A 16,595-nucleotide genomic window follows, 5' to 3' on the forward strand; every position below is an offset into this window, starting at 1 on the left:
CAAACCAAACACAAACTTTTTCAAGCAAAACTTGTTAATTGCACTTCACACGTTCTGTAGATACCACGTGTTTGAAGGTTATGTCAATACAAGTCAACGCCAAGCAAGATTTTAAACGAATGTTAAAAAACGACATTAATTATTACTAGACCCGATATGATCACAGGAAAGCAAGCTCGAATATCATGAGTCTCTCATTGGTGGGCCGGGGCAGGACTCGCTCAGTCTCCAACATTTTTTTTCATTAAGTATGCCAGGCCTCCTTCCTAGCAGGGTCTCTCTTCTCTTAGTTCTCCCTCTCCCGCCCTGCTCCACCTCCCACCCCGCCCCTGTCCATCTCCCAGCCCCGCCCCTCTCTCCGCCGCGGCCCACCTCCCACCCCGCCCCCTCCACCTCCCACCCCGCCCCTGTCCATCTCCCAGCCCCACCCCTCTCCCTCCGCGCTCCACCTCCCACCCCTCCCCTGTCCATCTCCCAGCCCCGCCCCTGTCCATCTCCCAGCCCCGCCCCTCTCCCGCCGCGCTCCACCTCCAAGCCCCGCCCCTCCCCGCCCTCTCTACCTCACCGGTATTCCTCTTGTCTCCTAGCCTTGCTTCACCTCCAAGCTCCGCCCCTGTTCACCTCCCAGCCCCGCCCCTTCACTTCTCGCCCCAACTCCCAGCCCAGCCACTCACCTCCCGCCCTGCTCCACCTCCAAGCCCCGCCCCTCCACTTCCAAGCCCCGCCCCCGCTCCCACCTCCCAGCTGCTTCCCCCTCCTCTCCGGTCACTCCACCTCCCAGCAGCTCCCCCGTGCTCCTGGCCTCCTCTCCTTCCCTGCCCTCCTGTAGGTCCCCTCCGTCCTCCCCTCCGCGTGTCTCCTCAGGGTCCCGAGGCTCTGCTATCCGCTGCTTCCGTCGTCACAGTGGTTACGCCATCTCTGCGCCGGAAGGAGAACCCGCCAACCGTTTTGGAATTATGGCGGCGGTGGATATCCGAGGTAATCTGGGCTGTCAGCCTTCGCTTCTTGCCGGCCTGGGGTCTGGTTTGGGGCTTTCTAGCTTGCTGGGCGGGGCTCAGGCTCCTTTGCGATGTCTCCAAGCGCTTTCTGTGGACGACTCAAAGCTTCCGTCTGGCGAAAAAGAGCCTAGTTTCCCCCCTCCGCCCCCTGTTTCGCGGGGTCTCTTTAGAAATGTCGAAACCAAGGGATTGGGGAAGGCTGTTTTGAGCCCTCAAACCCGCAGTGTTGTTTCACACACATATTTCTACAGTAAATGTTGGGGCTGCCTGGTGAAGGGATGGCAGAGCGGGAGGTGGGGTGATGAACAGACGGGACTTGGTTCACCTCCTGGGACTTGGCGTCGTGGCTGCTTTATTTCTGACATCGCGCGCTTTGCGTCCCTGAGCCTGGACCCCTAAGGTTTTTTGTTTGTTTTGAAAATTTGTACAGTGTTCTTTAATGAGGTAACATAATCCTTTGAGTACACAATAGAAGGAAACTGAAAATACTGCCAGAGCTGTGAATAATTCCAACTATCCACCCTCCCTACCTCCATCCCCCACCCCCCCGGGTAGTTTTGAATGATACCTTCTGTCACCCATCTTCTTTGGAGTAGTAGCCTCGTTACTCATTCTTCATAAACAAGCTCTACCTTGGATCAGGCCATTTTACTGGCTGTTCTCCCATCCTGCAATGACCCCTAAGATTTTCTTGTTTTGTTTTTGAGCCCGCAGTTCCTCCCATCAAACACCCAACAGTGACCGAGGGGTCGTTTCTTTTTTGACAGCTGAACTGTAAAGGCACTAAAATATTTGTCGAGCCAGTGACTAAGTTTATGGAGGCGCATTGCCTGCATTGCCTTCATCGCTGCTTGATCTCGGGGGGCATTTAAGCTATACACCCTCTTCTCAGCCCACCCTACACACATCCGTTTCAGTGAATTTGAAAACCAAACCAAATCAAACCAACAAACAAAAGCCTAGAGTTGTGCTCTGGTATTCCAAGGAGGGAACCAACCGGAAGGGCGATTAAAAAAAAAAAAAAAACAGCTGAAGCGTGAGAACCGATATGATGAACCATCTTAATAGTCTCTACTGATTATTTCATCATTAACATATTCATATATTTATTTCCTTTATAATGCACACAGCACATTTTACCTTTATACACTTACTTTTTCTCAATTTATTTTGCTCAGAATTGCTTGTCACTTTGGGTTAGGGCTGACTTCTTCAAAGATGCCAGAAGCAATTATAGTATAGAAAGGTTGAGGTTTTTAATACTTCCTTCTTCAACTAATATTATATAGGCATTTTGATGTTCATGACTCACACCTAGTGGTATTTAGTATAGTTAGTGTTGTGAAACATCATTGCATCCATTAGCTAATAAAAGATCATTAATTAAAGGTGTCTAGCTCTATTTTACCATGTCTTTTTTTTTCTTTGTGCATTTTGAAAATTTTCAAACTTAATTCTATTCTAAAATATGAAATTGTATGATTTATAATTAAGGGCATTGTACTTCTCATTTGCTCTTTAACTTTTGTATCATCTCATCTATAATAATAACTTCCTAATTTATTTCTTGGTCCCTAATTGGGATGTTACAAACTGGTGGCTCTGGATGTGTTTTCTCTGGCATGAATGTTGTTTGAAAACTTTTAAATTAATTGCCAACATATAAAAACTTAGGCTTTCTAATTTTTTGAAACATCTCTTTAAATTTCAAGTTTTATATTTCTCCATCTAATCAAATTATCCTTGAAACATAATATATTTTTATATTTTCCCGTCTTTTATATGCATTCTCTCTGCTTAGAATTGCTTTGCTCCTCTTTTCCAGCTTGACCCTCTATTTATTCTTTAACATACTAGGGGCCCAGTGCACGAATTTGTGCACTTTGAAAGGAACTGTGGGTCTTGAGGCTGTGGTGGGCACAGGGGTGGGTCTCGATCCATCCTCCATGACTCTACTTGGCCCCTCCTGTGATGGTCCCCAGTCCCCTGTCTGCCGGCAGCCTTGCTTCCACTGCCATTGCCATGGCTCCCACACGCTGATGGTGCTGGCCCTGCACACACTCAATGATGGCATGGAGTGATTGGGGCTGGTGCCAGCAGCGGGTGCAAGTGGAGCCAGCGCCGTCAGTGGGTGCAAGCTGCGGCTGCTGCTCCAATTGCCCCTCAGGAGCAAGGGGAGGTGTAGAAGCCCTCAAGGGCAATTGGGTCCGGCAGCTGCCACTTGCACCCACTGACGGTGTTGAGTGATCACAACTAGCGCTGGGTGCCAGTAGCAGGTGTGAGCAGGGCTGGCGCCAGCAGCAGGTGTGAGCACCAGGCAGGTGTGAACACTGGTTGGGACCACTGGACCACAGCGCACAGGAGCAAAGAATTTTCAGAGGCTTGCCCCAATGATAGCAACTGACACCCTGCCTTGACCTCATGCTCCTGCTCCACAATCTTGCTGTGGTTTATGCCCACCATGTTCTGCTCTCTGCTGCTTGCTGCTGATGCCTGCCATGTTCCACGTGCTCCATCTGGTGGTCAGCGCATATCATAGCAACCAGTTGTTCGGTTCCACCATTTGGTCTATTTGCATGTTAGCCTTTTATTATATAGGATAGGATAGCGCTAAAACCCTCACCCTATAAAAAATCATTCCAGTTTCCTCAGGTAAAGTACTTTGCTCCCTCCACTGTGCTCTCATAAAACATTTATTCATACTTTTATTATAGCACTTGAGTTGTTATTGATTTCTTGTGTACTAGTCTCTTCTGTTAGACTGTGAGAGTATGTAAATTAGGTTTCATGTCTTCCTTCTATTTATAGTGCCTACAACATGAGATATATTTGTAAGATTAGATTTTTTTCTCTTTTCTAATCTTTTATTGTTTTGTTTCTTTCTTATAGATAATCTACTCGGAATCTCTTGGGTTGACAGTACATGGATCCCCATTTTGAACAGTGGAAGTGTCCTAGATTACTTTTCAGAAAGAAGTAATCCTTTTTATGACAGAACGTGTAATAATGAAGTGGTCAAAATGCAGAGACTAACATTAGAACACTTAAAGTAAGTTATTATAAAAAAATAGCATCTTTGCCATTTAGAGATTCTGCAGTGAACGATTCTTTCAAGCTGTGGATCATGAAGTACAGAGTAGAAGTTTTGAAAGTCTTGAGTTTGTTTGGGTTCATAACAAATTTTGATTGGCAAAGGAATTATTAGTAGTCATTGGTTGCTTAGGAAGTTTTTTCTGTAATAACTTTGTATATGGTATTACTGTCCAATTAAAATATAGCTGTGAGGTTTAAATGTAGATCTGAGCAATGCAACTGTTATTCTCAATCTAGTAACTATATTTTTGTCTCCTCTACATGTACTTTAGTGTCTTTAGTAGGTTTATAGTAGATTTATCTTTGTATGACAAAGAAAAAATTTTAGCTAAACTTAACAAAGCAAGATTCTTCAGACTTAGGACGTTAAGAATTTATTACTGTTATAAAAGTTTCTGAAACAAAGTGGTTTCTTTTTAATCTATCAGCTAAACATTAGGAAGAATTCATGAAATTAAATTTCTGAGGTATTTTAAATAATTTTTTATATGAGACAAATATTTATAACTATTAAGACAACTTACTGTTTTAAACATAGTCTGCCAGATAAAAAAATGCAGTGGGGCAAGAATAAGGTTTTTGATATTTTCTAGTTGGGTAGAATATATAGTTGACATATACAGTCAAGACATGAATAGTCTTCATCATGGATACTTTTATATTTTATATATATTTATAGATCTCCCAGATCAAGAAGCATCATGGTATTTTGGTTGCCATATATATATATATATATATATATATTTTTTTTTTTAAATTTCAGAGAGGAAGGGAGAGGGGGAGAGAGATAGAAACATCAATGATGAGAGAGAACCATTGATCATCTGCCTCCTGCACACCCCACACTGGGGATTGAGTTTGCAACCTGGGCATGTGCCATGACCGGGAATCGAATCATGACTTCTTGGTTCATAGGTTGACACTCAACCACTGAGTCACTGCGGCTGGGCTTGGTTGCCTTTTTTGAAACATGCTCTTCAGTATACTTTTATGATGAAAATTTAAGTTCATCATGAAATTTTATAAATAAATTAGAGACCTGGTGCATGAAATTCGTGCATGAGGGGCTGTGTGTCCCTCAGCCCAGCCTGCACCCTCTCCAATCTGGGACCCCTTGAGGGATGTGCGACTGCCTGTTTAGGCTCATCGGGCCTAAAGGGACAGTTGGATATCCCTCTCACAATCTAGGATTGCTGGCTCCCAACTGCATGCCTCCCTACCTTCCTGATTGCCCCTAACCACTTCTGCCTGGCAGCCTGATCACCCCATAACCATTCCCCTGCCAGCCTGATTGATGCTTAACTGCTCCCTTGCCAGCCTGATTGATGCTTAACTGCTCCCCTGCCCGCCTGTTTGCTCCCAACAGCCCTCCCCTGCAGGCCTGGTCTCCCCTAGTTGCTCTCCCCTGCAGGCTTGATCACCCCAACTGCCCTCCCTTGCAGGCCTGGTCCCATCAACTGCTCTCCCCTGCAGGTCTGGGTCCCCCCGCAACTGCCCTTCCCTGCAGGCCCTCCTCTGTTGGCCTGGTCACCCCTAACTGCCTTTGTCTGCAGGCCTGGTTGCCCCTAACTTCCCTACTTTCCCAGCCTGGTCACCTAACTGCCCTCCCCTGCATGTTTGATCGCCCCCAACCATCCTCCCTTGCAGGCCTGGTCCCTCCTAGCTGCCCTTCCCTGCTGGCCATCTTGTGGTGGCCATCTTGTATCCACATGGAGGCAGCCATCTTTGATCACATGGGTAGCCATCTTGTGTGTTGGGGGTGACAGTCAATTTGCATATTACTCTTTTATTAGATAGGATTTTGTTGTTTAAAAACCAGATCTTTATCTGTATTTGACTACCTCGGAAAATAGCCAGTTTTATTAAACAGCCAGGTTTTAATATCAAACACAGGCAGTTTTAATTCTACTTACAGTGTTGTTATACTTTTATATAATAATTTGAATGTTCTACAGAATTGTTTATAGGTCATTCATAGATCTCTGGATGTCTGTGTTCTATTTTCATTCAGTCAGATGGTCGGAGTGGAATACATCCTTTTACATGCTCAAGAGCCCATTCTTTTTATCATTCGGAAGCAACAGCGGCAGTCCCCTACCCAAGGTAAAATGTGTAAACTTCAGGCATTTTTTTTCTTAAAATACATGATTTATTTACTTTCTGAGCTATCCAGATGTTTGTGTGTGTGTGTGTGTGTGTGTGTGTGTGTGTGTGTTTTTTGTTTTTTTTTTTTTTTTGTTTTCTTGGGTTCTCTTTTGGGCATCCCCAAGCCAATATATATGTTCAATGTTTTACTAGGGGGACTCAGCATATAGTTAGTCATGCGTAAGTTTTGTTAAGGCAACACAGTAAGACTCCCCAGCCAGATCAATAAGTTAGAAAGCCATATCAAGTGGGCTCTGTCCAGGTATAAGCTTTCTATACTTTCCCCTCTGTGAGGGGCTACACCAAGTATACCCTCCAGCAGTGAAATGCAGCCACATGTATTTGTCTGTTCAGGAACTTGTTAGAAATGCACTATGCCTACTGATTAAGAATCTGATTTGAACAGGATATTTAGGTGATTTACTGCTCTAGGGCAAGAGTGGACACGAGGGCTAATCACGTAGACTTCTTATGCCTGCTAAAATTACAGAGCCTTAGCAGGATATCATATTTTTCGTACAAATTGTCTATTCAGGCTGGTATAGCAGACATAGCTTTATCACTTAGGAAACATTTTAAAAGGAGTTCCACTAGTCACATGCTTGGACACTAGGAGTCTCCCGGCATGCCCAGCGACAGCTCTACAAGCACTAATAGAGCATCTCGCTATATAGAAACCACGTCTTCTTGTCAGCACAGTGTTGGCATTCCAACTGAACCTCGATCATTCCAAGTAACTTCCTTTTCATCTCAGACCACTGAGTCTAATTCTGTTAGAAAATACATGGTAGGTGTAGTTTTATCAAATTCTTAGGTGGTCAGTTGAAAATCCTCATTGACACATTCAACCACAAGTCTTACCTGGTTTATCTAACCAAACAAAAACTTGCGTTAGAAATCACACTGAAGAGTATAGAATGCAGATTTGATTTTGAATCACAGCGTTAGTCACTTACTTCCAAAGGTGACCAGCACATCCCCAATTTTTAAAATCCCTCATAAAGACATTTAGTAACAGCTTTGGTATTAATTCCAGAGAGTGACTTGTTAAAGGAGTTCTAGAATCAAGAACTTAAATTTAGTTAAAAAAATCTAGAGCTTTTGTACAGAGAAAAAGAGAACCTTAGCCCTGGCCAGTGTGACTTAGTGGGTTGGGACATCCTTCTATACACTGATAGGTTGTGGATTAGATTCCTGGTCAGAGCACATACGTAGGTGATGGGTTTGATCCTGGTTGGGATGTGTACAGGAGGCAACCAATTGATGTTTCTCTCTCCCTTCCCCTCTCTAAAATCAATGAAAATATCCTCAGGTGAGGATTTTTTAAAAAGAGAACCTTAGAACAAAGGCAAGACCACGGATAAGAGTTCCATGGTGAGAGGGTTCAAGGTATAGAAGCTCTACAGGATAGCACCAATCTCCCTAGCAGCTGTTTTATTCTTTCGGATTCAGGATGGGAGGGAGCACAGAGGCAAGCTCAGCACATCTGTTACCTTTACCCTAGGCTGTAAATCTCTTGGCTGTAAGGTCTTATTCCACAAAGTGTGGTTGACTGACAGCAGCATTGGATCACTTGGGAACTTGTTAGAAATGCACTATGCCTACTGATTAAGAATCTGATTTTAATAGGATACTCAGGTGATTTACTGCTCTAGGGCAAGAATGGACAAAATTTTTTTCTGTGAAGGTCCACAGTAAATGTTTTAGACTTTGTGGGGCTCATAGTCTCTGTGACAACTACTCACCTAGCAGCTGTAGATAATAATGTAAATGAATGGGTATGGCTGTTTTATAATAAAATTTTATTTACAAAAACAGGACATTTAAAAAAATATATTTTTTATTGATTTCAGAGAGGAAGAGAGAGAGAGAGAGAGGAAGAGAGATAGAAACATCAGTGATGAGAGAAAATCACTGATCAGCTGCCTTCTGCATGCCAGGCCCTGCCTTAAGTGTTAATATGAGAAAATGTCAAATTTTAGTTTTTCTTTTTATGGAAATCTATTTAGTAGTTTGTGTACATAGCTGTATTCATAAATTTTTTTTCCCCTTCTGCTTTAGTTATCCCACTGGCTGATTACTATATCATTGCTGGAGTGATCTACCAGGCACCAGACTTGGGATCAGTTATAAACTCTAGAGTGGTAAGTGTCTTCACATTATTTAAACACTAAAAACATTTACTTGAGCCACCTTGCTTTCAAGAACCAAACAGAGACCCTTGTGTAAGTTAGTATAAAGTGTTGGGTATTAAAATGTTTTGAGCATTATTAATGAGAAATTGGGAATTCATTTTCTTTTTACTAGCTCACTGCGGTGCATGGCATTCAGTCCGCTTTTGATGAAGCGATGTCATACTGTCGATATCATCCTTCCAAAGGGTATTGGTGGCACTTCAAAGATCATGAAGAGCAAGGTAGGTAGGACACCTGGATCTTATGAAAACATTTTCTGATATCTGAGAATGAATCTGTTTTCTTCAGGTAAACAGCTATTGATGATTTATAGGTGTGTTTTACTTCCCCTTAGGAAAATTCTTCATAGGATTATCACCTTGTCACAGCTACTATTTATATAAATAGATGTGGTAATAATAGCTTTCTCATAGGAACAGATATACATTTCAACCTGTTTAGGTAAATGATAATCTTTGATAAGTGGATTCAAGTTTTTTAAATATTTGGAGCATGCAGAGAAAATCAATAATGAGGACTGAGTTATGATGAAATTTCTTGCTTACCTAACTGTAGAGTCATCTTGAAATCAGGAACTGGAATCTCCCAGGCTTAAAACTAGGGGAGATGCTCTTAGAGCCTTATTCCCAGGTGATCAGTCTTTTTATTTTTCCATGTTATCACTTGTAATGCCAGGTTCCCCAATTTCCATAACTGTGCATCTGCTACTCGTGCTATACCATATTTTACCAATAAGTACTAGAAGTGTGTCTATAGCAGAATACCTATCGTCTGTATTTCCTCCTCCGAGAAATAGCAATTCAGCATTAATTACTAACAGAAAAGTAGCCTTTAAGTAGAATTCAGGCTTGTGGCTTGAATGGTCTCTCAGATACAGTTATATTTATTCTTTTAAAAATATATATATTTTTATTGATTTCAGAGAGGAAGGGAGAGGGAGAGAGAGACAGAAACATCAATGATGAGAGAGAATCATTGATTGGCTGCCTCCTGCACACACTCCACTGGGGATCGAGCCTGCCCTGACTGGGAATCGAACCGGTGACCTCTTGGTTCCTGGATTGATGCTCAACTGCTGAGCTACACCCAGCTGGGCTATATTTATTCTTAATTGTTGTTGCAGGCTGCAACATCAGATGTAGGAAAGTTTACATCAGTTAAATAAACTCCTAAGAGCTCTCTGCCCCTACCCTAATGAAATGTTTAGAATGAAACTTATCTGGTCTCTTCATTTAGAGACCACCCCCCAATATATATCCTGTCCCAGGGAAATTCTATGTAATTAATTTAAGAATTTCTCTTATAAGTTCTTTCTTGTCTTGAGGACCTTCTGTTTGGTTTGTCCTGTTTTCTTTTTTTTCTTCTTTTTTTTAATGATTTCAAACAAATAATCTGGATTGTGATTTTGGTAATTATGGAAAACTTTAGCTTTAAAATTCTTTTTTCTACCCATGCTTATATACTAATTTTTTTCCATTATTTGCATTCAATACTATTTTGTATTAGTTTCAGGTGTATAGCATACTAGTTAGACAATCATATAGTTGACAAAGTTAAAACTAAAGTATCTTTAAAAGACATCAGCTTTTTGTTATTTATTTATTTTTAAAATACTTTTATTGATTTTTAGAGAGAGAGGAAAGGAGTCTGTGAGGGAGAGAGAAAGTGGGGGGGAGAGAGAGAGAAGGAGAGAGAGACATCATGTGAGAGAGAAATGTCAGTCAGCTGTCTCCTTCACACCCTTGTCAGGGATTGTGCCCTGACCAGGAATTGAACCAGTGCACTGATCAATGCTCCATTCAACTGAGCCACACCAGCCAGGGTAACATCAACTTTTTAAATGCTAGAATGTTAAGTTCATTTAAGAGGCAGAGTTAGAATACTTCTGTGTATATGCTCAGTTTAACTTATTTGGGAGATTATATTTTAACTAGCAGCCGTAAAAAATAATGAAGCTTGAATATATTCATGATGGATAAAAATTTGTGAAATAAAGAACACCAAACTAGGCAATATTTTGATTTGGACTTCATATTTTAACAGAAAAAGTTAAACCTAAAACCAAAAGGAAAGAAGAACCAAGCTCTATTTTCCAGAGGCAACGTGTGGATGCTTTACTCCTAGACCTCAGACAAAAATTTCCACCCAAATTTGTGCAGGTAATGAGAACATGTGTGGTAAATTTAATACTATTTCCTGGCATTTTTAAAAAGTTATTTTTATTGATTTTTAGAGAGTAAGAGAAAGATGAAAGGGGGCGGGTGGAGAGAAAAATATCAATTTGCTGTCCCACTTATTTATGCATTTATTGGCTGCTTCCTGTATGTGCCCTGATCAGATATCGAACCCCAAACCTTGGCATGTCAGGATAATGCTCTATTCAATTCTGCCACCTGGTCAGAGCCTGGTATATTTGTTTCTAATTGAGAACTGTTTCAAATGTGACCTAAAAATATTGATTTTCTTTATTATTTAAAAATGATCTCTGAATCAAAAGAGAGGTTTTCAAAAGACTTAATGGAGAAAGTGAGTAAAGGGAATAGAAATAACACTGTTCTGTGCTCTTAAGTTTAATTTCTCCTTGTGTTTTAACAAACTATAAGGCCTACATATAGACAATATTTTCATTCAAAAGATTGCCGAAAATGTCATAGATAATAATAAAACTGGAATCTGAAACTCATGCTGTATTACTCTTAAGTGCTCACTTCCAGCCTGATGTGACAAAATGGTTAAAACTTAAATGACAGAATGGTTGAAACTTTAGTAACAAAAAATACCCCACAGAACATTTGAGGCAAAAGGTTTGCCCTGATAAATGGAGGAGGCAGGAGTAATAGTAAGAGTTACATCATGTTGGTATTTAAAATACATGAATTCCATTAGTTCCAACAATAATAGCAAATCTACCTGCTATTTTACTAAATGAGCTTTTGAAGTGAAGTAGGCATGTGATGGAATATGTGAACATATTATTCTCCTGGTTAGTCTCAGTCCATAATGGATCCTTCGTAGGTGTTCAGGAGTTATTTATATTTGACTCGTTTGTTCCAATTTTAGATTTGTTCTTTTTCAACAGGTGAGTAAGAATTAGAAAATGATAAATTTACTTTTTATGATACATACAATGGTTCCTCTTCATGAAGTCATTTATAAACCTACTCATCAGGGCATATGCCCGAGTGAAAGTATAATTTTAATAAGAATTATGAAGTGGAAAACAAAACAAAAATGCTAACTTGCCCTGTTTTCTTCTACTTCTTCCCACTCTTTTGTTTTTTGTTTTCCATTATAGCAAAAGTCTGGAGAAAAGCCTGTCCCAGGTATGGTTCATCTGATATTCTTGTTAAACTTCAAATAAGACAAAACAGCCTGTTTAACTCAGGAACAACTTAGCATATGAGATGAGCTACTGTCATTTAGTCCTCTAGATCAGGGGTGAGGAATCTTTTTCTGTCAAGGGTTATTTGGATTTTTATAACATCATCCAAGTGCCATACAAAATGATCAGCTTTAAAATTAACCTGCTGTATTTGGTCAAACATTTAGTTAACTCACCCCTAATGCCTAATGACCAAATGATTTCTTGGGACTTATATGGCCAGGAGCTATACATTCCCCATCCTTTTTCTAGATTCTCTCATTGTAGTTTGTTATTCCTAACCTTGAGATTTGCTGAACTGCCAAAAGACAGTGCTTTTTGTTGTTGTTGTTGTTGTTTAATATTTATGATTATTGATTTCAGAGAGGAAGGGAGAGGGAGAAAGAGATAGAAACTTTAATGATGAGAGAGAATCATTGATTGGCTGCCTCCTGCACTCCCCACACTGGGGACCAAGCCTGAAACTTGGGCATGTGCCCTGATCGGGAATGGAGCCATGACCTTTTGGATAAAAGGTGGACACTTAGCCACTGAGCCAGGCTGGCCGGGCAAGATGATGCTTTTGTGGTAGTGATGTTAGTATTTAAAAGGTGAATCAGAGTGGGAAGAATAGGAATTGAGGAGCTGTGGAAAAGCTGAGATGATTTGAGGTTTGGGGTTCAGATTCTTCAAATTTTGGTATGAAAAAAGGTCTTCTGGTTCATCATTGAAAAGAGATATTGACCTATTCATTGAACCAGGTGGAATAATCATGTATACTATTTTATTAAATGCCATGTGTTTTTATCTAGTATCACAAATTTGCTTGGGTTATCCGATTTTTAGACTTGTAAATGGATTTTTATACATCTGCCTGATGAAACAAATTTAGAACTTGATACAATGAATTGGTAAGAGTTTGAACCATTCACATTAATGGTTATCTAATTTGATCTCATCCCTTTATTATTCTCTTCCTCCAAAAAATAACTCCTTTTGATGGGTAGTGGATCAGACAAAGAAAGAGGCAGAACCTATACCAGAAACTGTGAAGTCTGATGAGAAGGAGACCACAAAGAACATCCAACAGACAGTGAGCACTAAAGGTCCCCCTGAAAAACGAATGAGACTTCAGTGAGTATTGGACAAGAGAAGCTTGTAAGACTTCTTTTCCATCATTATACCTCATTACTGTGACAGGCTCCTGAACTTTAAAATTCTTTGTCACAACTCTCATTTGTATAAAATGTGCTTGCTCTTTATGCTCTTTAAGAAAGGATATAAGGACCCTCATGCTTTTGTGATGGATATTTGTATGTATTTTTTTGTAACCTTTCCCCTACAGGACTTGAGCAGCCTCCTCACTCACATGTGTACTGCTTATATGTGTTTGAAACCAAATTAAGTATTTGTCTAAATTTCTTTATCATGACTTTTCCCCCTTGTTTCTCTCTCTCAAATATTTCCAGATGCACTTTGTAAACACAAAGGATTAAAGTAGTAAATACAAGATTAGCTTCTTTTTTAGTTGCATATTTCTCAGTATTAAAATAATTCAATTACTTAACAATTTAAATAATAAAAAAAAAATGGAAAAAAACTCACTTGTCTATACCATCACCCTACAAATCCTTTAACAGTTTTGTGAATTTTCTTTGTCTTTATTTTCTGTGCATATTTTAGAAACCAAAACTTGTAATTATTCTGTTCATATAATTTTACTTCAGCACATTATTATGTCTGTTGTAAGCACTTCTCTATGTTGACTACTATTATTTATATTGATGCTCAAATTGTCCCAGATTGGGCCATGAGATCCTCTTCATGCTGATTCCTGTGTCCTTTTGATATGACCCCCTCATTCATTAAGCATTTTCTTTACATTTTGGCACAGTAGTATATTCCATGTTCTTCCCAACCTTGGACTGGAATCAGCCATGTTTCTAAGGTCCTAGTTCTTTTTGGTGGAGAATGCATTTGGAAATCAAGATCTTTGCGCTAGGTGTGTTCATTTGCTATTGTGTCATTGCCTCTTGGCCCTTTCAGCTGACACAGTTAGGAACTAAATATATACTAACATATGAGTGAATACACATATGTTTCCACACATATATCTATGTTTATTAAAAGCCATCAATGCACAGTAATACCACCAATTCCAGTCCATCACCACGGTTCCGGTCAGGGCATATGTTGGGTTGTAGGCTTAAACTCCAGTAGGTGGTGTGCAGGAGGCAGCTGATCAATTATTCTCTCTCATAATTGATGTTTCTATACCTCTCCCTCTTTTTTTCTCTGATATCAATTTAAAAAATATTTTAAAATGCTAATTACTTAGAAGTAATTTTTACCTTAAGTGTAAATTGCAACAAAAGTAGTAAAGCTGAGCCCTTGCTGGTGTGGCTCAGTTGGTTGGAGAGACATCCTGTACACAGAAAGGTTGTGGATTCGATTCTTGGTCAAGGCACATAGCCAGATTTTAGGCTCGATCCCTAGTAGAGGGCTTCAGGAGGCAACCAGTTGATTCTCTTTCATTGTTGATGTTCCTATCACTCTCCCTCTCTCTTCCTCTCTCTGAAATCCATAAAAACTATATTAGCCCTAGCAGGTTTGGCTCAGTGAATAGTGTCGGCCTGCAGACTGAAGGGTCCCGGATTTGATTCCAGTCAAGGACACATGCCCAGGTTGCTAGATGTTCAGTGGGGGGCATGCAGGAGACAGCCTATCAATATCAATGATTTTTTCTCATCATTGGTGGTTCTCTATCTCTCCCTCTCCCTGGCTGAAATTAATAAGATATATTTTTAAAAAAATAAAAACTATATTAAAAAATTATATTGGCTCACTTTTTTTTTTCCTCTCTCTTCAGTGTGGTTACATTACTCATTAGGTTGTTTGGTTGATTTTATTTTGTTCTGAATTTAATTTTAGCCCCCCCCCCCGGATTAATTTCTGTTTTGTTGTATTGTTTGAGGCATGTGAGATGTTAACTTGGTTATAATTGTCAGAACTGTCAAAAAAGATTCTAAGTATTATGCCTTTCATCCTCTTGCTCACTCATTTCTTCTGTCTTTTCCACCTCATTTCCTACCCATCCCCTCAAAAGTAAGCAACTTAATTATTCTCTAGTTTACCTGTACTATATTTATTTTACAAAGTTATATAGGTATATTCTTATTTTCCTTCTTACACAAAAGGCAGCATATTATATAAACTTTTTTACTTTACTTATTTTCCACTTATTTAAGCATGAATTTTTTATATGAAGATATTAACACTTTCTTTGTCATTCTTCCTTCCAAGTGTTTTTCCAGCAAAGTTCCTTTTCTTATAGCTATTGTACATTACTGCAAAAGATCACTTAATAGAAAAGCACACAAAATACTAGAGCACAACTCATTGTACCTGTGTAGCTCAATATGCAGGTAAAGAAATTGAACATTGCTAATACCTCAGAAATTACTTTATGTTCCCTTCTATTTACAATGCTCGTCCCTAATTTTTTGGGGTAATCATTTGTTTCCTTTACATTTTTACTATGTAACAATGTATCCATAAATAAATGTGTTGTTTTTTTTTTGTGGTTTTTTTTGTGTGTGTGTATGTGTGTGTTTTACATATATTTTATTGATTTTACATAGAGAGGAACTGAGAGGGATAGAGAGTTAGAAATGTCGATGAGAGAGAAACATTGACCAGCTGCCTCTTGCACCTCCCCCCAGTGGGGATGTGCCTGCAACCAAGGAATCGAACCTGGGACCTTTTAGTCCACAGGCCGACGCTCTATCCACTGAGCCAAACCAGTTTCGGCAGTGAATAAATGTTTTGATTTCCTATTTTTCTTGTCAAATTTTTATTTTAGTTGTACTCATAGTAGTTTTGAAATTTCAAAATATACAAATCAAAATGTGAGCTTAAAAGAGAATTATTATTTCTATTTCCACTAAGTCTAATGTGTTAAAAAGATTGCTAAGGGCTAGATCTTTAGATAAACTGCAGTCAATGATTAGTGGGTGAGATAATTGCAAAAGATTGAGGAGAAATATAAATCTAGATAGTGTGTGTACCTGGTTTGCTTTGGGAATGTTTTTAAGTCCTCACTGCATTTTAAAGAAACTGAAACCAGAAATCTTAAACAATATTTTAAGGATATGATTTATTAAGAAAGAACAGGTGGGCCCATAGTTAAAGAAAAGTCCTTGGTCCTATATGCAAAGATTGAAAATGAATGTACATATTTTTAAAACTAAAATGAAGTACTTAAAGTATGCTTCAAAGAGCTTTAACCTTTTTCTCATTAACCAACCAATGGACCTAGTTGAGTCAATTAACAGGCTTAGCCTATATAATAATTTTTAATAAAAATGAGTTCATCTATCTATATATATTCAATGGCAGTGACCGTAAGGACCGAAGGCTCCACTGAACACCAGAAGTCAGTCCCACAGTCAGTGCTGGGTTGCCATGGCGACCCAGCACTGACTATCCCGCTGCAGGCATGGTAACCCAACACTGACTGCTGAAGGGGCTGCGGATCAGGCCCAGAGAGAAGCCTGGAGAGAGAAGCAGGGTCTAATCTGTAGTCTCCGTGGCAGCTGTTGATCAGCCTTTGCCCCTCTCTTTTTCTCGACCTGGCCAGCAGCATGCCTCTCTTTCTCTCCGGGCTTCTGTGGGGTCTGCTGATCAGCCCCACCTCTCTGATCAGGCCCGGAGACACTGACTGGCATAGAAACTGACCAATCAGAACAAAATCTCGGTCAACTGTGAGGAGCCAATAGCTGCTAGGAGGTGGAGCGTTTGACA

General features: G+C 40.0%; 1 protein-coding gene across 3 annotated transcripts; it reads left to right on the forward strand.

Moving 5' to 3' along the window:
* The first annotated feature begins 767 nt into the window (after positions 1–767).
* MED6 (mediator complex subunit 6) lies at positions 768–13,212 on the forward strand. Of its 3 annotated transcripts, none has more exons than XM_045579209.1 (8): positions 768–978; positions 3,888–4,047; positions 6,103–6,194; positions 8,298–8,380; positions 8,544–8,652; positions 10,475–10,590; positions 11,727–11,754; positions 12,797–13,212. In XM_045579209.1, exons 1-8 carry the CDS (start codon positions 957–959, stop codon positions 12,928–12,930), a joined length of 744 nt encoding a protein of 247 aa, XP_045435165.1. In that variant the 5' UTR covers positions 768–956; the 3' UTR covers positions 12,931–13,212. The 3 variants fall into 3 exon arrangements, with proteins under 3 accessions (XP_045435165.1, XP_036288602.1, XP_036288609.1); XM_036432709.2 differs by having other exon boundaries at positions 12,800–13,212; XM_036432716.2 differs by lacking the exon at positions 10,475–10,590 and having other exon boundaries at positions 12,800–13,212.
* The last annotated feature ends 3,383 nt before the right edge of the window (positions 13,213–16,595 follow it).

This window comes from Pipistrellus kuhlii, unplaced genomic scaffold (genome assembly GCF_014108245.1).
Source record: "Pipistrellus kuhlii isolate mPipKuh1 unplaced genomic scaffold, mPipKuh1.p scaffold_m20_p_1, whole genome shotgun sequence".
NCBI classification, from domain to species: Eukaryota; Metazoa; Chordata; class Mammalia; order Chiroptera; family Vespertilionidae; genus Pipistrellus; species Pipistrellus kuhlii.